This window comes from Neoarius graeffei, chromosome 15, assembly GCF_027579695.1.
Source record: "Neoarius graeffei isolate fNeoGra1 chromosome 15, fNeoGra1.pri, whole genome shotgun sequence".
Taxonomy (NCBI): domain Eukaryota; kingdom Metazoa; phylum Chordata; class Actinopteri; order Siluriformes; family Ariidae; genus Neoarius; species Neoarius graeffei.
This window is the reverse complement of record NC_083583.1, coordinates 7,326,428-7,351,534: the sequence shown is the minus strand read 5'-3', so window position 1 is coordinate 7,351,534 and position 25,107 is coordinate 7,326,428. Positions and strand designations below refer to the sequence as shown.

General features: G+C 41.8%; 1 protein-coding gene across 2 annotated transcripts in view; it reads right to left on the bottom strand.

Moving 5' to 3' along the window:
• Positions 1-375: 375 nt before the first annotated feature.
• The window catches only part of zfhx3b (zinc finger homeobox 3b), a 162,976-nt gene continuing 138,244 nt past the window's right edge, over positions 376-25,107 (bottom strand). For both annotated transcript variants that reach the window (XM_060940809.1, XM_060940810.1), the window contains exons 5-9: positions 21,948-22,087; positions 16,185-16,385; positions 10,916-11,039; positions 5,314-10,785; positions 376-5,128 (exon numbers count right to left, since the gene is read on the bottom strand). In XM_060940809.1, the coding sequence (XP_060796792.1) occupies positions 3,414-5,128; positions 5,314-10,785; positions 10,916-11,039; positions 16,185-16,385; positions 21,948-22,087 (7,652 nt within the window). In that variant the 3' untranslated portion in view covers positions 376-3,413. The remainder of the gene's footprint in view (positions 5,129-5,313; positions 10,786-10,915; positions 11,040-16,184; positions 16,386-21,947; positions 22,088-25,107) is intronic.

Genomic DNA, 25,107 nt, shown 5'->3' with positions numbered 1-25,107 from the left:
AGGATCTGAACTTTGTCCGTCACAAAATAAAGAGCCTGTTAAATAAAGAGAACACTTTGGAAGCAAGAGATCAAATATTGTCGAAAAGGACAAACAGAGCAACATTAAAGTGGCCAGGTCTTAAAATAAGAAAAAAAAAACCAACAAAACAAGTGATTGAAATATAAAGCTGGTGTTAAAACGTTAATTTATGCATAAAACAACAACAACAACAACAAAAAACATCAACACGAATTAATATACAGAAAATAAAATACAAATAGTTATATGAAAATAATAAATGTCTGACATGATTTGAAATGAAAGTCGAAGCAAAAAAAAAAAGCATTTAAAAATAAACTATACATCATAATTCTTACAAATAATTATGGGAAAAATATTTTAGGTAACAGCACTGAACAGAAATGGCAAGCTTTGCATACCAAAATTAAAATAAAATAATCGACCAAATTTCAATAGCATGCATTTTTTTAAACACCAAACCACATTGCTCTGCAAGACGTAACACTCTTTAACACACTTCCTAGACTGCAGCAATGTACCATGTAGGCCAACACACTTGCTGTACAGTTGCGGCCTGTTGAAATGAATCCTTTTTGGTGAGAAAAAGACTTTTAAAAATAACGGGGAAATTGTGATTAAACAGAACCATTTCCATTGACCTCTTTGGACACAAAGGTAAGAATCAAGAACCACCATCCAAAATATTAATAAATAAAAACACTGCTGCTTTTTTTCCAGTCTTATAATGCTTTGGAATGAAGATGTCCCTTGGAAAAGCTGTAATAATACACACCAGAAAAAAAAAAAAAAAGAAAGGCTTTACACCCTGCAGAAACCTGGGGCAGGTCCCTACTTGATTTTCCACGAGGGGAGGCCACCATTCCACACTTTATTTCTTTCTCAGACTCATTAAAGACGGAGAGGCATGATGACACTAGACCAGTGAGACATGTTAGGACCAGATGCGTTACAATATGTACATTTTTGGTTAGCCACTGTTACACGATGATCTATTTCAAGTGCGCAAAACAGCCTTAACTTGGTTGGCTGCAAGGGACATCGAATCCCCTACACGACTTCAAAAACGACGATGTTCGTTAACCCATGATGGCGGAATTACAGTCATTTTTTTAAACGTTGGAGAAAATAGACTTGTACTCAAATTCAATATAAAGATGCTGTCATTTCTTAAGAAACCAGATGATGCGCTATTTGGAATGCACTGCTCTTTACAAACATAACAGATCATTGGCTTTTTGACATTGGTCTGTGAAAGAAAGAAAGAAAGAAAGAAAGAAAGAAAGAAAGAAAGAAAGAAAGAAAGAAAAACAATAAAGCCAAAAATGTCCTTTGGAACATATATTCACAGTCTTCAAAGTTCCGTTTTTGCAACAAGAAGAAAAAATGTCGCAGAGGCAGGGAAATGGTTTACTTGGTTGTTTTTGTGGGTTTTTTTTGTTTTTGTTTTAAAGCTTAGCCAAGAAGTAAAACGAGCATGCATCTAGGTATTCATCTTTTTCAAAATCTACATTAGCAGCAAAACGTATGTCCTCAGAGACCAGACCTTAGACATTTTCTTTAAAAAAAAAAAAAAAAAATCTTGTGTGACAAGAAGAGTCAAACAAAGAGATTCTCCACTTCTATCTTACAAACTGCAATGGCTCTGTAATGGTGCTACTCCACAATGCAAGGACGAACGTCCTTTTTTGGTTTTTGGTATTCTTGGTATTTTTCTACGTAAAAAAGCCACCTGTCTGCCTACAAAGAAGCGAAGACGGCAACTCTGATGCGTACTCCTTTTATTTTAAAACTTTGTTTTCTTTTCTTAAAAACTGCAACAAATTCTCAAGTATAAAGAAGCCTCTTTTCTCATCTTTATGCACCAATGGTGAAAGTGTTTAGTCTTTGGATTTTCTTTTCGTTTTAAAGCGTGAGAATTATTATTATTCTTTTTCTTGTATGACAACGACAACAACAAAAAAGAAGAAGAAATAATAAAAAAAATTGGGAAAAAAAAGCCCATAACAGACTGCAGCCTCACTGCATAAAATACACATCTGCTTTGTAGTGCCAAAGGAGAAAGATCTCAGAACCTACAAAACGCAGTGGAAGCAACAAAAAAAGGAAGGAAGGTGAGAGTAACACACAGAAAAAGACAGAGATAAAGTAAGTCGAGACGTTTGTAAGTGCACAATAGGTAACACAAATATAAGTGGATAATAATTTTCTAACAGATATCTCTTTTCCTTTTTTTGGTCAGGTGCTGCACCAACCATCAAAGGAAAGAAGCCCCTCATGAAAACTAAGGGATTCTGCTGAGTCTGTTGGTGGCAGTTTGGGTGAAAAAAAAAAAAAATCCAAGATACGGATTTGACTATACTGAAATAAAGTACAGATCAGTTCCTGCTCCTTAATCTAGTCTATTGGAATGACCAAGACAACATCAAATGAAGCGCTTTAAGGTTGGACAATACAAAAGCTAAATGTACACAAAGATTATTCAATCTACCATACTGTTTAAATTTATTTCCAATGCAACAATCTACTTAACACGAAAAATGTTTATATCAATCATAAATACAGGTTTTTTCTTTTTCTTAACAAAAAAAAAAAAAATCCCTCACTGCGTTTCTTGTTTGGGTTTGGTGGGAGACCATTATATCCCATTTAACAGAATTTTAGCAGTTTAGCTACCCATTTGGATTCCCAGAAAGCTCTGTCTTAGTTCATATCACTTCCAAAAGAATTTCTATTAAAAGTAATACAAAAAAAAAAAAAGTTCTCATTTGTCAGGAACAAAATGAATAAAATAATGTAACATAAAAAAGGTTGTGAGCTGTTGACCTGAGAATAAAATAGACATTACATCATTCTTTTTTTCATTAGCAAGCCATTGGTATTTGAATGCTTAGATAGCAAGAAAACGGTAAGACTATTCTCCCATACAGTACATACTGGCTTTGTGTGACTGTGCTATTAGGTGGACGTACCTATGCAAACAGGGTGTGCATCGTTATCTCCTTCTTTGTATAGACAGAATCTGGGGCCCATCTGATTTTTGTGGTTTTGAGGCAGTCCTTCGCAATGCAGCATTCCCTTAGCATTATCCGCATGTTAACTGCAGTGTTCTTCTTTATTAATTTCATATATGTGTATACATATAGCGATATACTTAAGTTGAAACAAATTAAAACCAGCATGTTCATATGGGAAAACAATCCACTAACATTTAAATTTTTGGTTACAAGCTTTGGAATTGCAGTTAGTCTTTACACATCTTTTTTTTCTTCTGAAATTGGTTCGTATACTTTTAAACATATTTTAAACATCGCCGCTTTTTTTAGCTTTTGTGTTTTGTTTATTTTTTTGTTTTTTGTTTTTTAAAATATCGTCCATCGTTGAAAGCTCTTTTACAGTCTGATGGAGTCTGTTCCTACACTAGCCATATTACTACTACAACTATCACTGTCTTTGAGACAGCTGGGCTGCTGTGGCTCCTCTGCCAACCTGCCCAGCCTGTCTACTGATTTCTGACTGCTGTCAGAGTCAGAGTCGTCGGTAAAGACGTCTGTTGGTATCGAGGTCTGAACCCCTGAGGTGCTCAATGAACTTGAGGTAACCGTTGAAGGTGAGGATACTGGAGGAAAAGAGGATGATGTCGAAGGGGTGGCATTGGGCTTTCCAGCTAAAGCTTTAGAGAAAGGGGCCTGTGGCCAGGGTTTGCTGGCAGCTGTGGTGTTAAGTGTGGCGGCTGTGGCAGAGGAGCATGAGGATGCAGACACAGATGATGATGGCGTGGTGTTTGACGTTGTTGGCGGGGGAGATGTCGTGGTGTTGTTTGGGTGGGTGACAGACTGCGAGGTAGATGCGGTGTTAGGATCGGGGAAGCAGGCTGAAGAGTGAGGTAATAAACTAGTAGCGTGCTCTTTGGCATTTCCGGCTGACCGCGTGATTGTTCTGTGTTTGTGCAAGGATGAATCCAGGTGTTGACTAAGTGCTTTGTCCCCATCCAGAGAGACATTACAAGCCAGGCAGTCATAGAGGCTACCCTCAGCTGTACTGCTGCTGCTGGGGACTCGAAGCAACATCTCTTGCAGGTTTGCCACAGACTGACCAAAAAAGCAGATTGACTTCAGGTGGCTGATAGCTGCTTCCTCCTTGCTGAAAACAGTTTGACACTTGCGGCATGCCAGCCGATACTGAACTTTGGGGACAATGTATTGGTCAAGAAGGGGGTCTGCACCTTTACCATCCACTTCATGCTGCTCATGGGGCAAGTTATTATGTGAAGAGGTATCAACTGGGAGAGTGCCTTTCTTCTCCTCTGTTTTTACTGAATCTTTGGCAGAATCTTTGCGGTCCACCGAAGGCTGAGAAGAAGCTGGGGTTTGGCTTGCTTTTGGTTGCTGGATTTGCTGAAGCTGTCGCTGCTGCTGCTGAAGTGCTTCCTGCAGGCTCTGTTGATATTGCTGGTAATGCTGGAGCAGTGATCCCGGTGATAACCCCATCAGGGCTTGTGATAAAGCTGGGTTGTAGGGGAAAAGACTTTCCATACCATACATAGGCTGAAGGTATCCACCTTGAAGAGCCCCTGGAATCTGAGGGGCATAATATGGAGAGAAACCTGGCATAAAATAGGGGAGGAACTGGCTGGTAAGCAGTGCTGTTGGATCCGATGCTAAAGCGGCCTGCAGAGCTTGAAGCTGAGCAGGATCAACCACATATTCCATGCCAGGAGTTGGCATTGAAGTGGCTGGAACAGCTGTGTCTGGTTTTTCTTTCTTGGCACTGGCAGCAGAAGTGGAGGGAGCAGGAGTACCCGCAGTTGACGATGGTGTGGGTGGCTTCTCAACTTTTTCCTTGGGCTTTTCTTTCTCCCTGGCTTTCTCAGGTTCACGTTCTTTGAGAGGATCAGCCCGTGGGCCTAGTGTGGCCAGGGAGTTTGATGTGGGTGCGGTAGTAGTAGTTGAGTGGGCAACGGAAGTGCTGGCCTGAGCAGGGCTGGGTGAGGCCAAGGAGGAAGAAGAGGGGATCTTGTTGGGTAAACCAGATGTGGGGAGACTGGGTGAAGGTACACTGGCACCGGACATGTTTAGAATGTTTGGAGGTTTTGGAGGGGTTAAAGCTAAAAGAAAACAACATAGAAGGAAAGTGAATTAATATGATTATCTATGGTTCAAAACTAGAAAAATAACCAATACAATACATTTCAGAGCATACATTAAATGGCTACATTGCAAAACTGATTTTCAAATATGTCAGTACATGTATTTGGTGTATTTGACATTTTAGTGGCTATTAATAACATACCTGAGTTGGTTGAGTTAAAACCTGGAAGGGAAGGGTTTCCAACCCCTGGCAGGAGAACCGGGGGAATTCCTTGCAGATTCGGATAGGCCGACTGCATATTTAGGGCTTGCAAGGCTGGACTGTCAAACATCCCTTGTTGCTGCGCCAGACCGAGAACCTCATTGGCTTTCTTGATGCGATCCATCTCTTGCTGGGCCATTAGCTGACGAACAGTAGCTGGGTCAAAGTACTCCTTCTCTTTGTCAAGCTGGCTTCCAATAGTCTCCTTCACCTTCGAGATATGTTGCTGGGAGAAGATGTGGTCCCGCACTGAGAGACGTGCACTATATTTTACACCACACAAGGTGCACTCTGTCTTAGGTCCCTCATAAGAAGTCTGGTTGATTCCAAAGTGTTTAGCCATACTGAGTTTAGCTTTCTTTTCTTTAGCACGAGCATTCTGGAACCAGACCTGTACAACTCTCTTTGGGAGTCCAATGTCATTGCCAAGTACCTCACACTCCAACATTGTAGGTGTCCTATAATCACTGAAGCAGGACTTAAGGACTTTCAGCTGGAGGTTTGTCATCTGAGTTCGGAAGCGCTTTTGGCCTGGCCTGTCTCCACTGTCAATACTTCTACTTCCAGATGCCCCAGGGCTTGGTGAGCAGGGGTCTGCCAGACTAGATGTTTCACTGTAATCCACCATGTTTTCATTTTCAAAGTCTTTTGCATAATAACTTGTTGCAGGGCTCACTAGTCCTGAAGACATCTGGTCATCATTCTCAAGCGATGGGACTAATCCTCCAGTCTTGGACAAGAAATCTCCACTGTTGTGACTGTGCTTCATGTCAGTGTTGTCATTGTCTGCATTTGCCTCATCACCGGTCGTGGTGTCAGTAATTGCAGTGTTCACAGAAGAACAATCGTCATTATCAAGCTTGTTTTGATCAAAGTTAATGTTTACTGATGACATGGTTGGGCTTTCAAACTCCTCCATTCCCTCGACCTTAATCAATGTTGGACTTAAAAGTGCCCTGGGAGACAAGTCCATGGTTTTACTCACAGGTGACAGAGATGAGCACTGGCCATCATTATTAGAAGAACCAATATGAGAGAAATTAGCAATATCCTGAGGATCCATCTTCAATTGTATGCCATCTTGTTCAGATAGCAAACCAGTAAGTGTTATGTTGTAACCAGCACGCTTTGCCTCATGCCAGTGACGTGAACGGATGTGGGCTTCCAGGGCAGTTTTAGCTTTAAAGAGGGCACGACAAAAGGGGCAACGGCGATGGGCTTGAGCTGGCCCAACGGCCCGAAACTGTCCTTTTCTTTCCCTGGCCCTGGTGTTTTGGAACCATACTTGCACCACCCGTTTCTTGAGCCCCACCTCATGAGCGATATGGTCAAGCATCTTTCGAGTGGGGTTAGAATCTAATAAATATTTCTGGTACAGGATCTCAAGCTGCTCTGGTGTAATAGTGGTTCGAAGACGTTTGTCTCGTTGTGGTTCTTCCCCACTGTTGGTACTATCATTTTCCCCTGGACTAGTGCCTGCTTTTTCCTCTAGCTTCCTCTTTAGGGAGTTCATGGTGGATGTAGGTGTTGATGGAGAGGTGGCAGAGCTGCTCGGTATTTGTGGCAATGCTCCAGCGAGAAGCTGGCTGGCAAGCAAAGGATTGCTGGGGTCAAATAACATAAAAGACATGTCCATTGGGCGGTCCAAGAACTGGGGATGAATAAATTGGTTTTGAACGCTCAAGAAGTGAAGCTGCTGGTGTTCTTGCCAGTGCTCAAATGAGGGAAAAGCAAGTTTACACTGCTCACACTGGTAGGGAATCATTTGCTGGCCCAGCTGCTGCTGTGAGGCTAAATGGGGATTAAGAGCCATGAGAGAACTTTGGGAGGGGGTTTGGCTGGTATGTGAGGCAGAGGCTGAAGCAGCACTATGTTGTTGCTGTTGAGAGAGGGAAGGTGATGAAAGCTTTGTGTTCTTTGGGGTGAGTTGAACCTTTTCCTCTCGTGGCGGTTTTTGTTGTGGAATCTCAGCTGGTTGACTGCTTTCCTGTTTCAAAGATGACTGCTCTCTTGGTCCCAGAGATGGTTCTGCAGTGTTTTTGGATTTTTCATCAAAGATGTTTGATGTGTTTGTTGATGTAGACTCTACCTTCTCAGATGATGTCATATGAGAGAATGATGTGGATGAAGGTGGAAGAGGGCAGAGGCTTGAGGATGATGACATTGGAGTGTGACCTGATGACCCAGAAGATGAAAAGTATTCATGTGAGAGATCAACAGAGTCTTCATTTTGACTGTCATATTGCCCTTCTTCATCCTCATCTTTGTAGCAAAGCTTCTTTTGATGTTTAATAAGATCAAATATCCGCTGGAAGACCAGACTGCACTTCTTGCACTGATAGTTCAAGTTAGTAGTGCGAATGTATCGGTCATTGGACAGCTCACGCCGCTCACCATCTTTTGCTCCATCTCCCTGGTTCTCATAATTTTTACGAGCTTTTTGTCTGGCATTTTGGAACCAAACAACAATGACCCTAGTTGGTAGGCTCAAAAGATTGGACAACTGCTCAAATTCATCATCTTTAGGGTATGCATTAGCATCAAAGAAATCCTGCAGTACTCGAAGCTGGTAGTCTGTGAACCGTGTCCTTGAGGACCTCTTACTGCCATAGGACTCTGGCTTTGGGGGTTCAGGTGAAGGTGGTTTAGAGTCAATTTTGACATCCTCCAGGGTAGTGATGGGGGGATTGTTGAAATTATAGGGTGAGTCTTTGTTGCGCTGTCGCTCCTTGAAGAGAGTATTCCGAAACCAGTGCTTAATGACTTTCTGTGGAAGTCCTGACTTGTCTGCCATTTCTTTTATTTGGTCTTCATTTGGTGAATTGTTTATGTCAAAGTACTGCCTTAGAACCCTTAGCTGGTCATCTGTAATACGGGTGCGGGGCCTCTTATTCTGCTGCTGCAGCATAGCAGGTGTGAGCTGCTGCTGGTACAGTTGTGCAAGATCAGTGGCTAGACCAGGCTCAACAGCTTGTAACTGCGCAGGAATTTGAGAGGGTAATGACTGGAGGGACATTGGCTGCATCATGAGTGGAGAGAAGAGAGGAAGATCCATTGGCATTGGAATCTGAGGTAGTGGACCTGGGGGCTGTGGGGTTGAAGCAGTTGGTGGAGTGAGTGCAGGGGTAGAAACAGGAATATTTGGTGTTGGTACCCTCTGTGGAGGAGGTGGTGGCGGCGGGGGAGGAGGTGGTGGTGGTGGGGGAGGAGCAGCCTCAGGTGTTTGTGGTCTTAGTGGGTATAGCTTATCATATTGTTCTCTGTACTCCTTAGCAAACCTCTCTAGTGATCTAAAGGGGAAGAAGGACTGATGGATATGCTCCTGGTGACTTTTTAGTATTAGTATGTTGGAAAAGAGCTTTCCGCAGGCCTCACATTCCAATTTCTCCAGTCCCTCAACAGGGTCCACAACTCTAGTGATACCACCTGGTGCAGCCGTTCCAGACACAGATCCGGTGGACTTTCTCTGAGCTTTCTGTTTGTTCTCATTGTACTGAATTACCAATTCAAATCCAAAATTCTCCAATAGCACTTTGGTGGCATTTCCACGAGCATCTGATGCAATCCTCGGTGGAGGGCATCCATTGTCCTGATTCAAATTAGCTATAGTCTGTGGTATATCTTTCTTTTCTTTGGACTTTAAATTGTCTGGGATATCCTTTGGGGCATGATCCTCTGCTTTATCATTAATTTCTTTATCCTTTGGCGGGTCTCTGTCCTTCTCACTATGAGGACCAAGCGACTTTGGTTTTTTTTCTACAGGGTGTGAGACAGATGCACTCTGCTGAAGTAAAGCCATTTGGCTTGATGCCTGGGAGTGGGAATGGCCTTGGTGCTGTTGCTGAAGGTGATGATGCATCAGTTGTTGTTGTAAGCAGCTCTGTTGGGCCTGCTGGGCCTGGTTCTTTTGCTCCTCCAACAAAGAGGCAGCAGAGCCACTTAGGTTCAGTGCAGGACTGTTCAAGTTAATTTCTGGATTCAGCTGGAATTCTGCCCCAGGGATGTAGAAAGGAAATAAAAGCTGTTGCTGCTGAAGGGGCAAAAGCGCATCTGCTGTCATTGGGAAGTGCTGGAGTAGTGGGTTGAACAGCTGGGACTGAATGAGGGCAGCTTGTTGTTGGAGCTCTTGCTGAAGTTGGGCCTGGGCTTGCACTTGAGCCTGTGCCAACTGCTGCTGCTGCTGCTGGAGCTGCTGGTGACCTCTTGAGGACAGCATGTCTGCAAATTTCTTTTTTTTCACATCATGGTTTTCAGAAGGAGGAGGATGAGAAGTTGAGTTAGACATAGTCTCAAGGTTCTGAGACTGACTCAGTTGGTTTCCCCCCAGGATGCTCTGTGCTGTATGAACCCCTGCTGGAGAGCAGCTGTTGTTGCTCGAGCTGGTTGTTGAGTTAGTTGATGGGATAGGGCTGGGAGTAGAAGTGCTATTTGATGTGCCTCCACTTAAGCCGCCACTGCTGACAGAACTGGAGCCTCCACCTGCTGCTTCAAGTTTGGCTGCCCTGGCTTTGGTCTGGTGCAGAACAGAACGCATATGAATCTCCAGTGTAGAGCTCTGACTGTATGCAACATTGCAAGTGCTGCATTTGAAGGGCTTATTATCCGGACTGCTGGTTGGTTCCGGCTGACCTGTAGTGGATTCTTGCAGAGCTCGTTTGACCTTATGCAAGTGTGACACAGAGTTATAATGTACCAGAAGAATATTCTTCTGGGTAAAAGACTCTTTGCAGACTGTACACTTAAAAGGACGAGAAGGGTCTAAGAATTTCTCCATGGTGAAATTGGGGCCTTTCCTAAATGGCAGCGCTCGCTTGGGCTCAGATCCAGAATCTTCTTGTAATGATCCAGAGTCACTACCAGTTGGGCTCTGTTTCTCTTCTGGATCACTGTCCTCTCCTTCTTTCTCATCTTCAATGAGACCTCCCTGGTCCTCCCCAAGTGAAGGGTCACCAATAATCATGAGGTCTCCGTTCATTAGTAACCCTCCATAGAGCTGCTGAATATCAGCTTCACTCAGTTCAAGATGACTGGACTCCAGGTGTTTTTTCAAGGCCTGTAGCGTCCTGAAACTCCGTTGACAGAGACAACACATCGTGGCTGCTCTGATGACATGGTATTGGGAATGCAACTGCAGTTTCTCAATTGTCTTGAATGCTAAACTGCACTGATTACAACGGTACTTGTAAACGTGGCGATCAGAGACGGGGAGCTGTGGCCTTTTGTTATGGACCTCATTGAAGTGTATCTGGAGAGCGTTGGAGGATTTGAATACTTGATTACAGCCCTTTTTCCAGCAGAGGAAACCAGTAGTCTCATCTCTTACAGGATGTTGATCTTCAAGTGGGGACTTGCGAGATTCGATTATGTCTGAGACCAGAGAAATTCCTTTATCAGCTTCAACATCTGTAGCATCTGCAGTTGGATACAATAATAAGTATTAGTGATATAAAAACAGCTTTTTATGTGCATGTAAATACAAATGATTCGGTTCTATTTGAATATTTTTGCAGATAGTACTCAAAACGGTAACAAACATTCACACCTGTTTGTTTCTTTGTGTCTTCAGAGGTTGAGTTAGACAAGGATTGGGGCGTGTTTTGAGACTCTTTCTCCAGTCCAGGGACTGGTATGAACATGCTTGCTGGCAGCACCTCTGATGTTGCCACCTGGAAAATAAAACACACAGTGTGCCACACGTTAATTAAAATCCTTTTCAACAACCACTGATATGGTATGCAGGACAAACTTAAAAAAAAGGACAACCAAAAAAACACCCCAAAACATTTGATCATTTCTGGACAGATGAGTGAATAACACATCTCAGATAAACTATCTGATTTTGTTTAATCGCTTATTAATCACGCACGCATATAAAGGTTTTGCCTTCCACACAAGCAATCATGTTTTTGATGTTCTTACTTTATTTGCCATTGCATGAATTTGCACTTTGATCACAGATGATGTTTGTCAAACTCTGGGAAAGTTCTACTGCAGCCAATTAGTGTGATGGGGCCAAGAAGTCTACCTTGGCCAGCTGAAAAGCTTATTAGGAGCCTAATTAAATAATTCCTTCTTCTCATAAAAGTGTATCACATTCCAGTGAAAAGCTCAGAGCAGAAAGTACAAAGAAATTCCCTGTCTTTCCGAGCAGCTTCCCTGCTTCTGTTGCATCTCGATGCCTCTTTTTTCCCCTCTTCATATCCCTTTTATTCCTCTCTTGCGCTTCCAGAAAGGGGAAAAAAAATAACAATTCATCAAAATCACTCATTAACCAGCTCCTATTTAACAACAATCAGTGACTAAGATTGGAAAAAGGGCTGGGAGATGGAGCACTGTCTGCTTCACCTTCCTTCAATTAACAGAACAATCAGCCTCTCTACCCGGGCAGCATTTCAATTCCTCATTCCTTCCCATCTCCCCCTGCTTGCTCGCCTCGCTTCCATGTCTAATTCCTACTCTCATTCTACCGTGTGTTTCTGTCCTTGTGTTGCCCCATCTTCTTTTCTCTTTTCATCACACAACCTAAACCTCACACCCTTTCATACCTGTGTGACTACATACCTGATTAAATAAATTTTTAAAAAGTATTCTGATTATTATATTAAAACCTATTCTTGTTTTTTTTTTATCCACTAATGAGTACATGTTCACAGGCAGGATTTATGATACACAGAGAATACCGAGCACGCCCAAGCTTCTCTAAAATATCATGTACAATCATCACGGAGCACATGACTGCACGAAGGACACAGTCCGAGAGCATCCAGCATCCAGTTACTTCACTGGTCTTGAGGTTAAGTGGGACTGTAAAGACGGCTCTACGTTTTAAAATCTGATTTGTTCACGCGGAAGAAATTTGACTTTTAATATATGTTTTTTTTCTTTCAACCACACTCTCGTCCAAAACCGAAAGGTGTAAATTAAAGTAGCCAGTATGGAGAGTTGCAAAGCAAAAACACGGCGCTGATTTACATTACAAAGTGGACTGTTTCGAGACAAGTGCTTCATTAAGCCACGAGAGCCCAGCACAGCCAGTATCCCAAGGTCATTTTTTAATTTGGACTGTCTAATTCGCAAAAACACAGTTCCAAATGGCTATCATCTGAGCCAGACTGGGAATTAATGAAGCACAATTATTTTCATTATCCCTATCTAAGACAGACAGAAAATGATACACAGACAGAGAGGGAGGGAGGGATTTACAGAGAGAGAGAGAGAGAGAGCAGACAAATCAAGAGAGAGCCTGCACGCATTTTTATGCACTGTCTGCAAGAAATGAGTCACCTATTTCCGAATTCATTAAGAGCGCCTGTCTGACATGAGCGGATGAAGTAGCTTTACTCTCCTTCTACTTGTAAAAAAAAAAAGAAAGAAAAAAAGGTGCTGCTTTTAATGTGCATTGTATTGCTCCGATGTGTTTTTACAATGTGCCACTGGTGTAGGGAGAGCGATACATTATCATCTCTATAAAAGAAAAAATATTGCTACCTGGTCCTAATAATGTGTTCATCATTTGTTTCCTGGCTGGTGAGTAGAGACGGCATAACGGCATTCAGAGGTGCTTTGAGCAATCGGCGAGCGAGCAATTCCACTCCACAGACAAATATAAACATAATTATTTCTCCACTGCAAATACGGAAAAAATAGAGCCGTTGCATCCTCCATCAACTCTGCAATAACGCTCCACTATAGACTCGATGGCATGCAGGAGGTGATGAAGCTGAGTTGCTTAAAGAAGAACTGGATTACAATTTACTGGGGAGCAATTTATTTATTTTTATTTTTAATTCTTTTTTACTTTAAACTAGATGTTATAAACTTTGTGTAAATGTCACTGTGTAGGCTATTCTCCATGAGCACAAAATAAACAGAATTGCACAGTTGAGTGCAAAAGTTTGTAACCGCTCCCACCCCATCCCTTATAGTTTCTGGGTGTATAAAAAAATAAATTTATATATATATATATATATATATATATATATATATATATATATATATATATATATATATTTTTTTTTTTCACGGTCAAAAATCTTCCACTTCATTTTTTAAATAAATATTTGTTCTGTCAATTTGCATTTTGCTTCTTGTTAAGCACTTGCACATGTGCATAATACATGCTTTCCTGTTCTCTGAAGTAGGAGTGGTGCTGGCAGGTTAAAAAAAAAAAGAAAAAGGAAGAAAATTCAATTCAATTATTTGTCCATATTAATGATCCGCTTGTTCTGAATAGGTCTAGAATGATCGGCGAAACAGAAGGAATGAGAAGGCAGAGATTTTCTTTCTCTCTGTATTGACTGATGAAAACAATGGGCATGTCGGGACAACCGCTCGGGCAGAGGATCACCCGACCAATCATGAACCTCTCACCCTATCAAATCTGACTCGCAATGAGTCAACAGGAAACCTGCGGGCCGCAATTAACACTTTACAAATGTCATCGATGAGATGGAAGAAGATGAGACACTGTTTGTTAAGGCGCGGCTGGTTAACAGGCAGTGAGTCAGCCTCATACAGCCAGGTTCGGCCCTTCACACCGTCACCACGGTGGGCCTCGGTGTATTAAATGTACCAATTTTTTTTTTTTTTGGTTGACGAAAGCATAGGGAGAAGAGGTTGTGTGCTCTGCTCTTCCCTTTTACACCAGTCTGTACAGCATTCTGGGGCTTTTTAATTTAAAAAAAAAACAAAAAAACAAAAACAGTCCCTACAAAAGACTAATACCATGACATTTGCATTAGTATAATGAATCTAGGGTACTTATATATAATTAAAGATATTTATTTATGTGTTTGGAGCGGGATGTTGAAAGTAAATAATGCAGAAATCGAAGGACAATGCCTATACAACGAGGGCAAAAAATTAATCTGCGCCCAATACTCACAGGTTAAAAAAGACAGGAACAGAACGTAGACCTAGTTTACATGTTATGAGTTATAAATGCAGCTGAGATTATTTTACAATAGTTTTAAATCTGTTCTAAAGTGCATTTTAGCTACATGATGTTTCGCCAAATCTATTTGCCAAAAAAAAAGCAAACAAACAAAAAATCCTGTCGAATCCATAATGTCATCTTTCACATGGTTCAACTCTGACAAGTCTTTCTTTCTTTCTTCAACACTTTCTATTTTCACTTTGGTTCACAGCATTCCCACGTTACCCATGATGCTGTTCAAGAAACTGCTGATAGATTCTCTACAAAGAAATGCAGCAAAGCTTTAGTCCTTTCGTCTGTCCAGCTCTCTCCACTTCCTCATCTGGACACTCTACTCAAACAGATCAGCTTCCAAAGCCTCAGTTTTCATGCTAATACAGCCGTCATCTCATCGATCAATAACTAGCCAAACCGAGTCTCTGCAAATGCTACCTGCATTGCATTCTGGGACTCCGAGTCTAGCATTTGCACCAACATCAACACTAATTCTAGACTGGATTTCTCATTAATATGACGTCGATGGAAAACAGCAAACTCTGATCGTTATCACTTATATTTGAGATATTTGCTCATGTAATTTGATCCCTTAGCTGTGCTAACAATGTCTCAGTGCAGCATACAACCACTAAGTTCTCAGTTCTTGCTATATTTCAGTATGAACATACTGGCTGGAGGTTTCCTTAAGGTGGACGCAGAATCACAATTTTTGATATCCAGTACTGTGAAGAAGACTTAGGCACATGGAAAGAAATGCTGTAGATCAATATTTAAAAAAAATACTACAAACCATAATCAGTAAGCCATAATAAATGAAACAAAGTCGATATTTGGTATGAGACGACCCTTTGCTTAAAAAAAAAAAAAATAGTAGTCTGAGGTCCAATGAGTGCAGTTTTATGCGGAAATGAGCTGTAGGTTTTACTGAGCATCTTACAGAACCAGCCACAGTTCTTCTGGACGCTTTCACTGTCACACTCACTTCTTCATTTTGCCCCAAAACCCAGCAGTCTTCATTATGTTTTCATGTTTTCTTTTTTAATCTGAAAAGTGCGCTCTTGTGGAATATGCTGCTCAGATACAGACATTTTTTTTTCTGTAACATTTAACTTTGTGCTGGAAAAATAATGAACGTTTGGAACTCTAAAATGTTTTTGTAATGTTTTGACTCAATAATGTATAAGTCATAAAATAGAAATCTGTAACAAAATGTGTATAAAAACAAAAAAACAAACAAACAAACAAACAAACAGGGTTTTGCACAGTACTGTAGCTAACGTGTTTGGCTAACTGAAAATTTGGAACAATGCAGGTATTTGGTGGCCGAATGTAAAAAAAAAACTTATTGATGATTAGCATATTGATTTGGATATATGCTTAAGATCTCATCATCTCTAGCCGCTTTATCCTTCTACAGGGTCGCAGGCAAGCTGGAGCCTATCCCAGCTGACTACGGGCGAAAGGCGGGGTACACCCTGGACAAGTCGCCAGGTCATCACAGGGCTGACACATAGACACAGACAACCATTCACACTCACATTCACACCTACGCTCAATTTAGAGTCACCAGTTAACCTAACCTGCATGTCTTTGGACTGTGGGGGAAACCGGAGCACCCGGAGGAAACCCACGCAGACACGGGGAGAACATGCAAACTCCACACAGAAAGGCCCTCGCCAGCCCCGGGGCTCGAACCCAGGACCTTCTTGCTGTGAGGCGACAGCGCTAACCACTACACCACCGTGCCGCCATGCTTAAGATAGAGATCGGATTTCAGAGGAAAATCTGAAAGCTTGGGAAAAGTGAATCGGAGTAATTTAGTACACGCATACGCACAGAGAACCGAGCAAAACCTCTCTGAAGGCAACGGAGCACTCACGGTGGCAATGAGCTTGTCGACGCAGTCCGGTGCCACGCTGTGGAGGTGCGTGAGGTGGAACTGCAGGTGGACCTTGTTGTTGAGCGTGTCCTGGCACAGCGGGCATCGCAGCATGGGCTGCACCGAGTGCTGGGTCATCACGTGCATCCTCAGCCGGTTCAGATCTGTGTTGGTGAACTTACAGTAGGGGCACTGGTACATCTGAGAGAGAGAGAGAGAGAGAGCGAGAGAGAGGGAGAAAGACTTATTATCCTTTCAAACAGCATGTGTCCGTGTGTGACCCACACTGTAGCATGGCAGAGGCCTGGCACACACTTCAAAGGCCTCTCATCTGTCGAATATCATATTGATTTTCCACCTTTTGCACAATTAGCGATGCAAGAACAGCAAAAATGGGAGAAAAGTAATCTTCAGGACGAGCATGCATAATGCAATAAGGGCAGTTTAATTCTGGGATTGCCTACACCTGCATTCTGGCACATTTTGGAGTTCTTATTTGCTTTGTCGCTTAATAAAAGCTCAAAAATAATTTAATATGAACAAACTGGACAGATAGGGTACCAGTAAAAAGTCCGTACACCCTGACTCTACTCATTCATAGGTTTTTCTGTATTTTCTACATTGTAGAACAAAACTGAAGACGTCAAGACTAAGAAATAACATATGGAACATATATGGACCTGTATAATGGGGAAACGAAACAACCGCTTCACAAGCGCATGGTTCAACACAGGAGAGCCAGTTCCTCAGGCCAGGACTCTGCAGTCTATCTTCAACTCAATAACAAAGGACACTCGTTTCAGGACTGCAATGTACGCATTCTAGCCCAAGAAGACCGGTGGTTTGAAAGACGATTCATTTTCGAAAAGAAGCCATCTTCGTCAACCTGGAATGACCATCACTGAACAGAGGAGGTGGTCTGAGACACCACTTATCAGCCACCTACAATGCAGTCCTTGGCACACTTCTCAGAAAACTGAATACACATCCACACCAGGTCTCAGCTGACTTCAAAGACTCACATGATGGCAGAGAGATAGATAGAGAGAGAGAGAGAGAGAGAGAGAGAGAGAGAGAGAGCCAACAACCCACAGATCACCCTAACGACCCTCTAGGCTGCTAACACCGTTCACACCTGGCCTTCGGTGACCCTAACACCTACAGGACGACATTTACCCTGTCCACACTAGGGATTTTGTACCGATACGAAACTACTTTCGTACCGTAACACCTGCCCAAACTAGCAACTATACCGGTACTGTAGCGGTATAACTGTATCGGTACGAAGCCCACAAATGTATGGGTTTCGTACCGGTACAGTATCGGTACTGTAGCGCTTCGTTGTAGTGTGGACAGATGAAACGGCTCTGTATCGATACAAATATAATGCGCATGCGCAAAGTCACACACCTCAATCGGTGTCTTCGCTGAATAAAATAGTGAAGAACGGAGATTCATTTGTTTCTTTCTCAACTGCCTCGCGCGTTTTATATGATTCGACTGAATAAATAACCACCAGAAATACAGACTGTACATTGACAACAAAAAGCACACACACGTTGTTTCATCTGCCATATTCTCGGAAGGAAGTTACTCGGTAACCACGGAAACATTTCACGCATGTGCATTTCAACTACCGTGAAATTTCATCCGCCATATATTCTCGGAAGGAAGTTACTCGGTAACTACGGAAACATTTCGTGCACGCGCATTTCAACTACCGTGAAAGAAAACTGCAAACATTTCTCGCTAGTGTGGACAGATGCACTAAACTGTACCGGTATACTTTGTATCGATACAGTTATACCACTTTCGTACCGGTATAAGTGTGAACACAGCATGAGAGGATAAACAACCCATGTGACCTCAACGACTCTCCTTAGGGTTCCTTTTGGTTCACTAGAGGATAAATACCTGGGACTCCCCACTAGTCAGACAGAACTGAAGAAGTCTTTCAGATGAGAGGTGAAATGTCTTCAAGAATTTCAAGCAAGTCCAGTTGCCTGATATATGGAATTACTGTATATGTGTTAACAAAAAAGTGCTAATGTTTGATATTTTAGAGTTTTCAGCGTTTACCCTGATGACACTTTGTACACTATTGGCATTATCTTAACCAGCTTCATGAGGTAGTCACCTGGAATGCTTTTCAATTAACAGGTGTGTCTTATCAAAAGTTAATTAGTGGATGAGTTTCTTGACTTCTTAACGTGTTTGAAATCAAACAGTAAATAGTAATCTAATATACCATGCACTGAGAGGCTCCGGTTGAAATTAGGGATTCTCTAAGGTGACTGGCATAGTATTCTTTTGTGAGGGGCGCAACCCCGAAGAAAATAGTCCTATGCCAGTCACTTCAGAGAAACCATAATTACTAGTACCTCTCAGTGCATGGTATATTTGATTTTTATTCTATCCACATTCACTGGATATGAGCAATCACGCGCTCTGATTAGCTACTCTACTACTATGCTATCAGCTCATATACCATGAGTAGAGACAAACAAAATGGCGGAGCGTGTTGCTGAACCAACCGAGGATGAAATAAAAACTCTACTTGAAAACAAACCCCCCAAAATACAAAAAAAAAGCAAGAAAATATGGAATAAAAGTATTTGATGGTAAGAAAGTACCTTTTATATTTTTCAAGAATCATTATGATAGCATTTTTCCTGAATTGCTCCTGTCATTTCGCCAGTTTGTTTACAACCCCGATTCCAAAAAAGTTGGGACAAAGTACAAATTGTAAATAAAAACGGAATGCAATAATTTACAAATCTCAAAAACTGATATTGTATTCACAATAGAACATAGACAACATATCAAATGTCGAAAGTGAGACATTTTGAAATTTCATGCCAAATATTGGCTCATTTGAAATTTCATGACAGCAACACATCTCAAAAAAGTTGGGACAGGGGCAATAAGAGGCTGGAAAAGTTAAAGGTACAAAACAGGAACAGCTGGAGGACCAAATTGCAACTCATTAGGTCAATTGGCAATAGGTCATTAACATGACTGGGTATAAAAAGAGCATCTTGGAGTGGCAGCGGCTCTCAGAAGTAAAGATGGGAAGAGGATCACCAATCCCCCTAATTCTGCGCCGACAAATAGTGGAGCAATATCAGAAAGGAGTTCGACAGTGTAAAATTGCAAAGAGTTTGAACATATCATCATCTACAGTGCATAATATCATCAAAAGATTCAGAGAATCTGGAAGAATCTCTGTGCGTAAGGGTCAAGGCCGGAAAACCATACTGGGTGCCCGTGATCTTCGGGCCCTTAGACGGCACTGCATCACATACAGGCATGCTTCTGTATTGGAAATCACAAAATGGGCTCAGGAATATTTCCAGAGAACATTATCTGTGAACACAATTCACCGTGCCATCCGCCGTTGCCAGCTAAAACTCTATAGTTCAAAGAAGAAGCTGTATCTAAACACGATCCAGAAGCGCAGACGTCTTCTCTGGGCCAAGGCTCATTTAAAATGGACTGTGGCAAAGTGGAAAACTGTTCTGTGGTCAGACGAATCAAAATTTGAAGTTCTTTATGGAAATCAGGGACGCCGTGTCATTCGGACTAAAGAGGAGAAGGACGACCCGAGTTGTTATCGGCACTCAGTTCAGAAGCCTGCATCTCTGATGGTATGGAGTTGCATTAGTGCGTGTGGCATGGGCAGCTTACACATCTGGAAAGACACCATCAATGCTGAAAGGTATATCCAGGTTCTAGAGCAACATATGCTCCCATCCAGACGACGTCTCTTTCAGGGAAGACCTTGCATTTTCCAACATGACAATGCCAAACCACATACTGCATCAATTACAGCATCATGGCTGCGTAGAAGAAGGGTCCGGGTACTGAACTGGCCAGCCTGCAGTCCAGATCTTTCACCCATAGAAAACATTTGGCGCATCATAAAACGGAAGATACGACAAAAAAGACCTAAGACAGTTGAGCAACTAGAATCCTACATTAGACAAGAATGGGTTAACATTCCTATCCCTAAACTTGAGCAACTTGTCTCCTCAGTCCCCAGACGTTTACAGACTGTTGCAAAGAGAAAAGGGGATGTCTCACAGTGGGAAACATGGCCTTGTCCCAACTTTTTTGAGATGTATTGTCATGAAATTTAAAATCACCTAATTTTTCTCTTTAAATGATACATTTTCTCAGTTTAAACATTTGATATGTCATCAATGTTCTATTCTGAATAAAATATGGAATTTTGAAACTTCCACATCATTGCATTCCGTTTTTATTTACAATTTGTACTTTGTCCCAACTTTTTTGGAATCGGGGTTGTACATTCTAAGCGGAAATGTCTTTGTTGGACGTTTTGTACAAAGTTTTTATATATCGAACTTGCAAGAAATAACAATAAAAATGCTCTGCTTCTCAAAATCCAGTGAATGTGGATAGAATAAAACAGTTATTCCACTCAATCTCGTCATACATGGCTTATAAACAACTCGGTGCTACGTGCCTCATCGACTATCAGCTCATGCATGACTCGATTTTGTGGAATAACTGTTAAATATCCCTCATCAAAAAATTCCAAACTAAAATTGTTAAAATTGAATCTTGGCATTACATTGGAGCGACCTTCGACCTGCGCATGTGTAGTGTCCCATGCTATCGCCTGCCTCGCTAGGTATAATCATGATACGTAGATCTACATGCACAGAAACGCCTGCGGAGCCACAGCTGTGACTCGAGTCGACCGTATAGCTTGAAATTGTGACGTCAGTTCATGGTACATCCAGGATATGCCATAACTGACTCACACCATATCTGTTTTTGACCTCACGAGATACATTGCTTTGTCAATGAGGGAACAATTTTGTGTCACGTGAGCCATCCTTGGCCAAATAATAATATAGCCCTGGTCCATCCACAACTGTAGTAATCCATATTATATCAACAACCGCTCAGTTAAGTAAAGAGCACCAACAGCCATCATTACTTGAAGACATGACGTGACTTTTAATTAAAAAATAAAGAAAATACATCGAATCAGATCAAAGATGTGTCCAAACTTTTGACTGGTACTGTATCGGGTGACAGTAGTTTCAAGGACTCAAAGTTTTGTCGTCATTGTGTTTGACGCAACAAAACTTGTCAGTATTTTTTATTTTTTTTTTTATTTTTTATGGACTCCACACATCTGGAAATCCTACACAGGCAGGTTGGAGTAATGCAATTATTCCGCTGGTAGTAAACTCTCTGGGATTTTATTTCCGTCCAAATCCATCCTTCTATAAAATGAGTGGTAGAAATAACTCCATGGAACATTTTGATAAAGCTTCAGCTATATCCTGTGAGAGAGTTTGCGTTCTTCCTTGCATGGTGATCGCTCTTTTCTATCATTTCCCAGCGAAACCAAAATGAATCCAAGCCTTCGTTTAAAACTCAGGACGGTCCTAACGTTTTAACAGGACGTATCAGAGAACTGATGCTTCCAACGGTTCCAGGTTTAAGCACGTACAAGTACACCTTACAAACATGTCATGGTCATGTGACCTACAAGAAGCGGTATAATCAAGTTCATAACAATCAGCATGGATTAAAATGAGGTGTATATTTTGTTTGCGTGGAATTTTTTGTGTGACGAGCATGCATACATTGTGAAGACACGCCCACTTCTGTGAGTCATACCGTACAGAGATCACTTACTTCATGTGAACTGATTATGTTTACTACAGATGTCCTCAGACACACGTTAGTCCTAAGCTGATATAGTGTATTCCTGACTCTCACCTGCTCTCCAGTGCTCTTCTCAGACGTCCGGGGACGCTTAGACGAGAGGGAGCTCTCTGAAGCCCCGGATCTTGACGGAGGCCGTTTGGAGAGAACCGGTGACTCTGTCTGATCCCTCTCCGACAGGCTGGATCCTGCGGCTACACGCGCACAGAAAAAAGAGAAAGCAGAGCCGATTTAAAAACAAGAACCTTGAAACCTTGATGTAAAATAATAAGTCAATAAAGAGGGCACTTTTACAACAATACAAGTCCACAAATCATTAGAGCGCCATGTTCTAGACTTTCTGCACTTGTAAGAGAAAGATCTGCACTTTCCAAAAACAATTAATAGCCAAGTAGATCTGTGCCCAAGATCTGCTGCTGCTGTAACCATAAAGACTACCCTATACTCATCCCAGGACTCTTATTCCCAATCTGTGTCTGTATACTGGCGATTTCTGAGGCCTTTACATTACCTGCCTATCAGTAGCCACCATTCTACCTATGGCTGATATTAAAGCAATTTCCTCTTCAGAAACTCAAAAGCTCAGGAATAGGCAGCTGATCCAGAGCTCATCTTAAAGAGAATCCTTCATTGTGCTAGCCACAAACCGTCACCGAAGTCTCTAATGTGCTCTGCTAGCTGGCAGAACATTAAAATCGGCTAATCCTTTTAATGCAACCTGCGCAGCCATTAACCGTCTCCTCTTCTCCGTCTCCACAGAGCGAGGCCGAATAACAAGAGGCTCAAACGCTGAGCTAACGGCTAACACAGCCTAGGAGGTAGAGAGATGAGAGAATAGGAGGGGCACAACACAGAGGCATGGATGAGCTGAGTAAAAATACTCGGGTTAAGCCGGGTGCTTGTAAAGATGCTAAATCCAACGAGAGCTAGGAAAGCACCACGTGCACGCTCCTCCATCGGAAAGAATCCCGTGTGAAACGTAAAACTCGAAAAGACCCTTAAGGAGGCCATAAAGAGTTAAATTTGTTGTGATTTGTCCAGGGTAAATTGAGAGCAGGAGGAAGAGTGTGTGTGTGAGTGAGTGAGTGAGTGAGGGGTGGACGGTGGGTCAGGTTAAGCCCAACTGACCATGCTCCTTCTGCAGACATTAAAATGTCAGGTCCAATCAAGGCCGAGGGCAGCTGAGTGCTGGGATCAGTAAAGACCCGGTGCTTTGGAAAGAGTGGCCTGTGTGCACTATCCAGTGTGCCCTTATTAGCGTCTAGTCACTGCGAATCCCATTACACACAACCACCGATATAGAAAGGAAATGTTAAACAAAGGAACCTCCCATTCGCCACCATTAACCTCTGGACTCTTCGAATGCACTGTCCTTGCGTCTGAATGATCTACTCGAGTCAGCTCACTGGTGCACTGTTTATCTGCCTCTTTCCTTGTTCCATGTTCATCTGTCTTTACAATCTGTTGTCTTTCCATGTTTCCTTCCTGTTTTGCTACAAATCCTTGGCGCCGTTTATAAAATAGGACAAGACAAGATGACTAGCATATCCTGGACAGCTGTAAGTGTTAAAGCTAGACTGCCTTTCAGTTTTTTCAAGTGTAGGTCATAAGAAGAATTTTCCCCGACACCTAATTATTTTTGTTTGGTGGACTGAAAGCTACTGAATTCAAATCACAGACTTCCAATTTGATAAATTTTTTTAATCGAACAATTAATGAATTTATCTCCATGTGGCCCTAAATTCTCCGCAATTTTTTCCTGCTTCACCATGACCCAATTCAAGATACTACATCATGCATCACGTGGTGGGCTTTCCCCGTTCACGCAAGGCATTGTGGGATACAAATTTGAAACAGGAGAGAAAAATGGAGGACGTGGGTGAGTGTGCGAATGAAACGTGAAAGACCGACTACAGTAACGGAAAGAAAGCGAGAAGAAAAGACGTTATGTTATATACGAAGGAAAGGAAACGCAGGACCAAACTAATAAATATCGGCGCTCAGCGAGCACCTCGGTGTGATCAGCTGTTCGTTTAGCGACAGAATGATAGAACTGTCAGTGCACGCTCAAAGGTAAACCTGCGCATGCGCGCACACATGGACTTCCTCTGTCTGCTTGACTGCACGAAGCGAGCGATTTCATGCACATTATTTGCTTTAATCCCTTCAAATTAAATAACTTCCCAGCCACAGAATGGCCTGATATTTTGTGAGATATTACAGAAATAAACAGATATCACAATCACCACATTTCAGAAGGAACTAAATTTCACCGATTTTATGAAATCAAAAGGCCGTCTCGCTTTAACGCAAGGAGTCAAAGATAAAAATAAAGCAAAAAAAACCAACAAACAAACACAGACTGGACCATCAGCACATATCTGACTTGTTCCTACAGAAGCAGAAATTGGATTTGGGTTTTTATGAAATGTCGAGGATGATGATTTTTAATTTGCGCTAGCAGCACTGGCACAAATTGTTACTCTCACTCAGGATCTTTCTACTTTCTTCTTCTTCTTCTTCTTCTTCTCCTAATGTTTTTAGGATACTATTTCTCCCTCAGTTTTCAACCAATTATCACCAAGTTTACCTGAAGAATACATCTGGGCTGAATTACGCTGCTATGACTTTTGGTGCTGATCTGGATCACTGATCCAGAATGATCCATGAAAAATGGGATTTTTTTCAATCACTCATAACTCTGTCAATTTTTCATGATTTTTTCAATCAGTTTTTTTTTTTTTTAAATATTTTGTTCAGGGTAGCAGGGCGCAACTTTTCCTCACTAAGTGTCATTCTGTATCTCTTACCGTTTTGGATCTATAGGGTACAGTGACCAGACGTCCCAGTTTGTAACAGCTTGCGCAAATTACTGTGACTTTAGTCACAGTCTCTATCTAGTTTAGCCTCCTGACCAATCCAGCTGAATAATCATGAAGGAAAGCTAATCTCGGCTAGTTTGAGGGAAAAAAAAAAAAAACCTGCCCCATCCAGAGGCTTTTTCTTCTGATTTTTGTGATGTGTTTAAATGCCAGATAACTATATCATTCATATCTTATATAAAAATAAAAAAACAAGCAAATAAAGTTTGAGAAAATGTCTGCGAATGTATCGTGTTCCTCATTTTAATTTGTTTTTGTTTGCTGTGAACAGGATGAGACTACACCAGGTGAAGATGATGGAACTACAGTACTTCAACACATAAAGTCCTGTT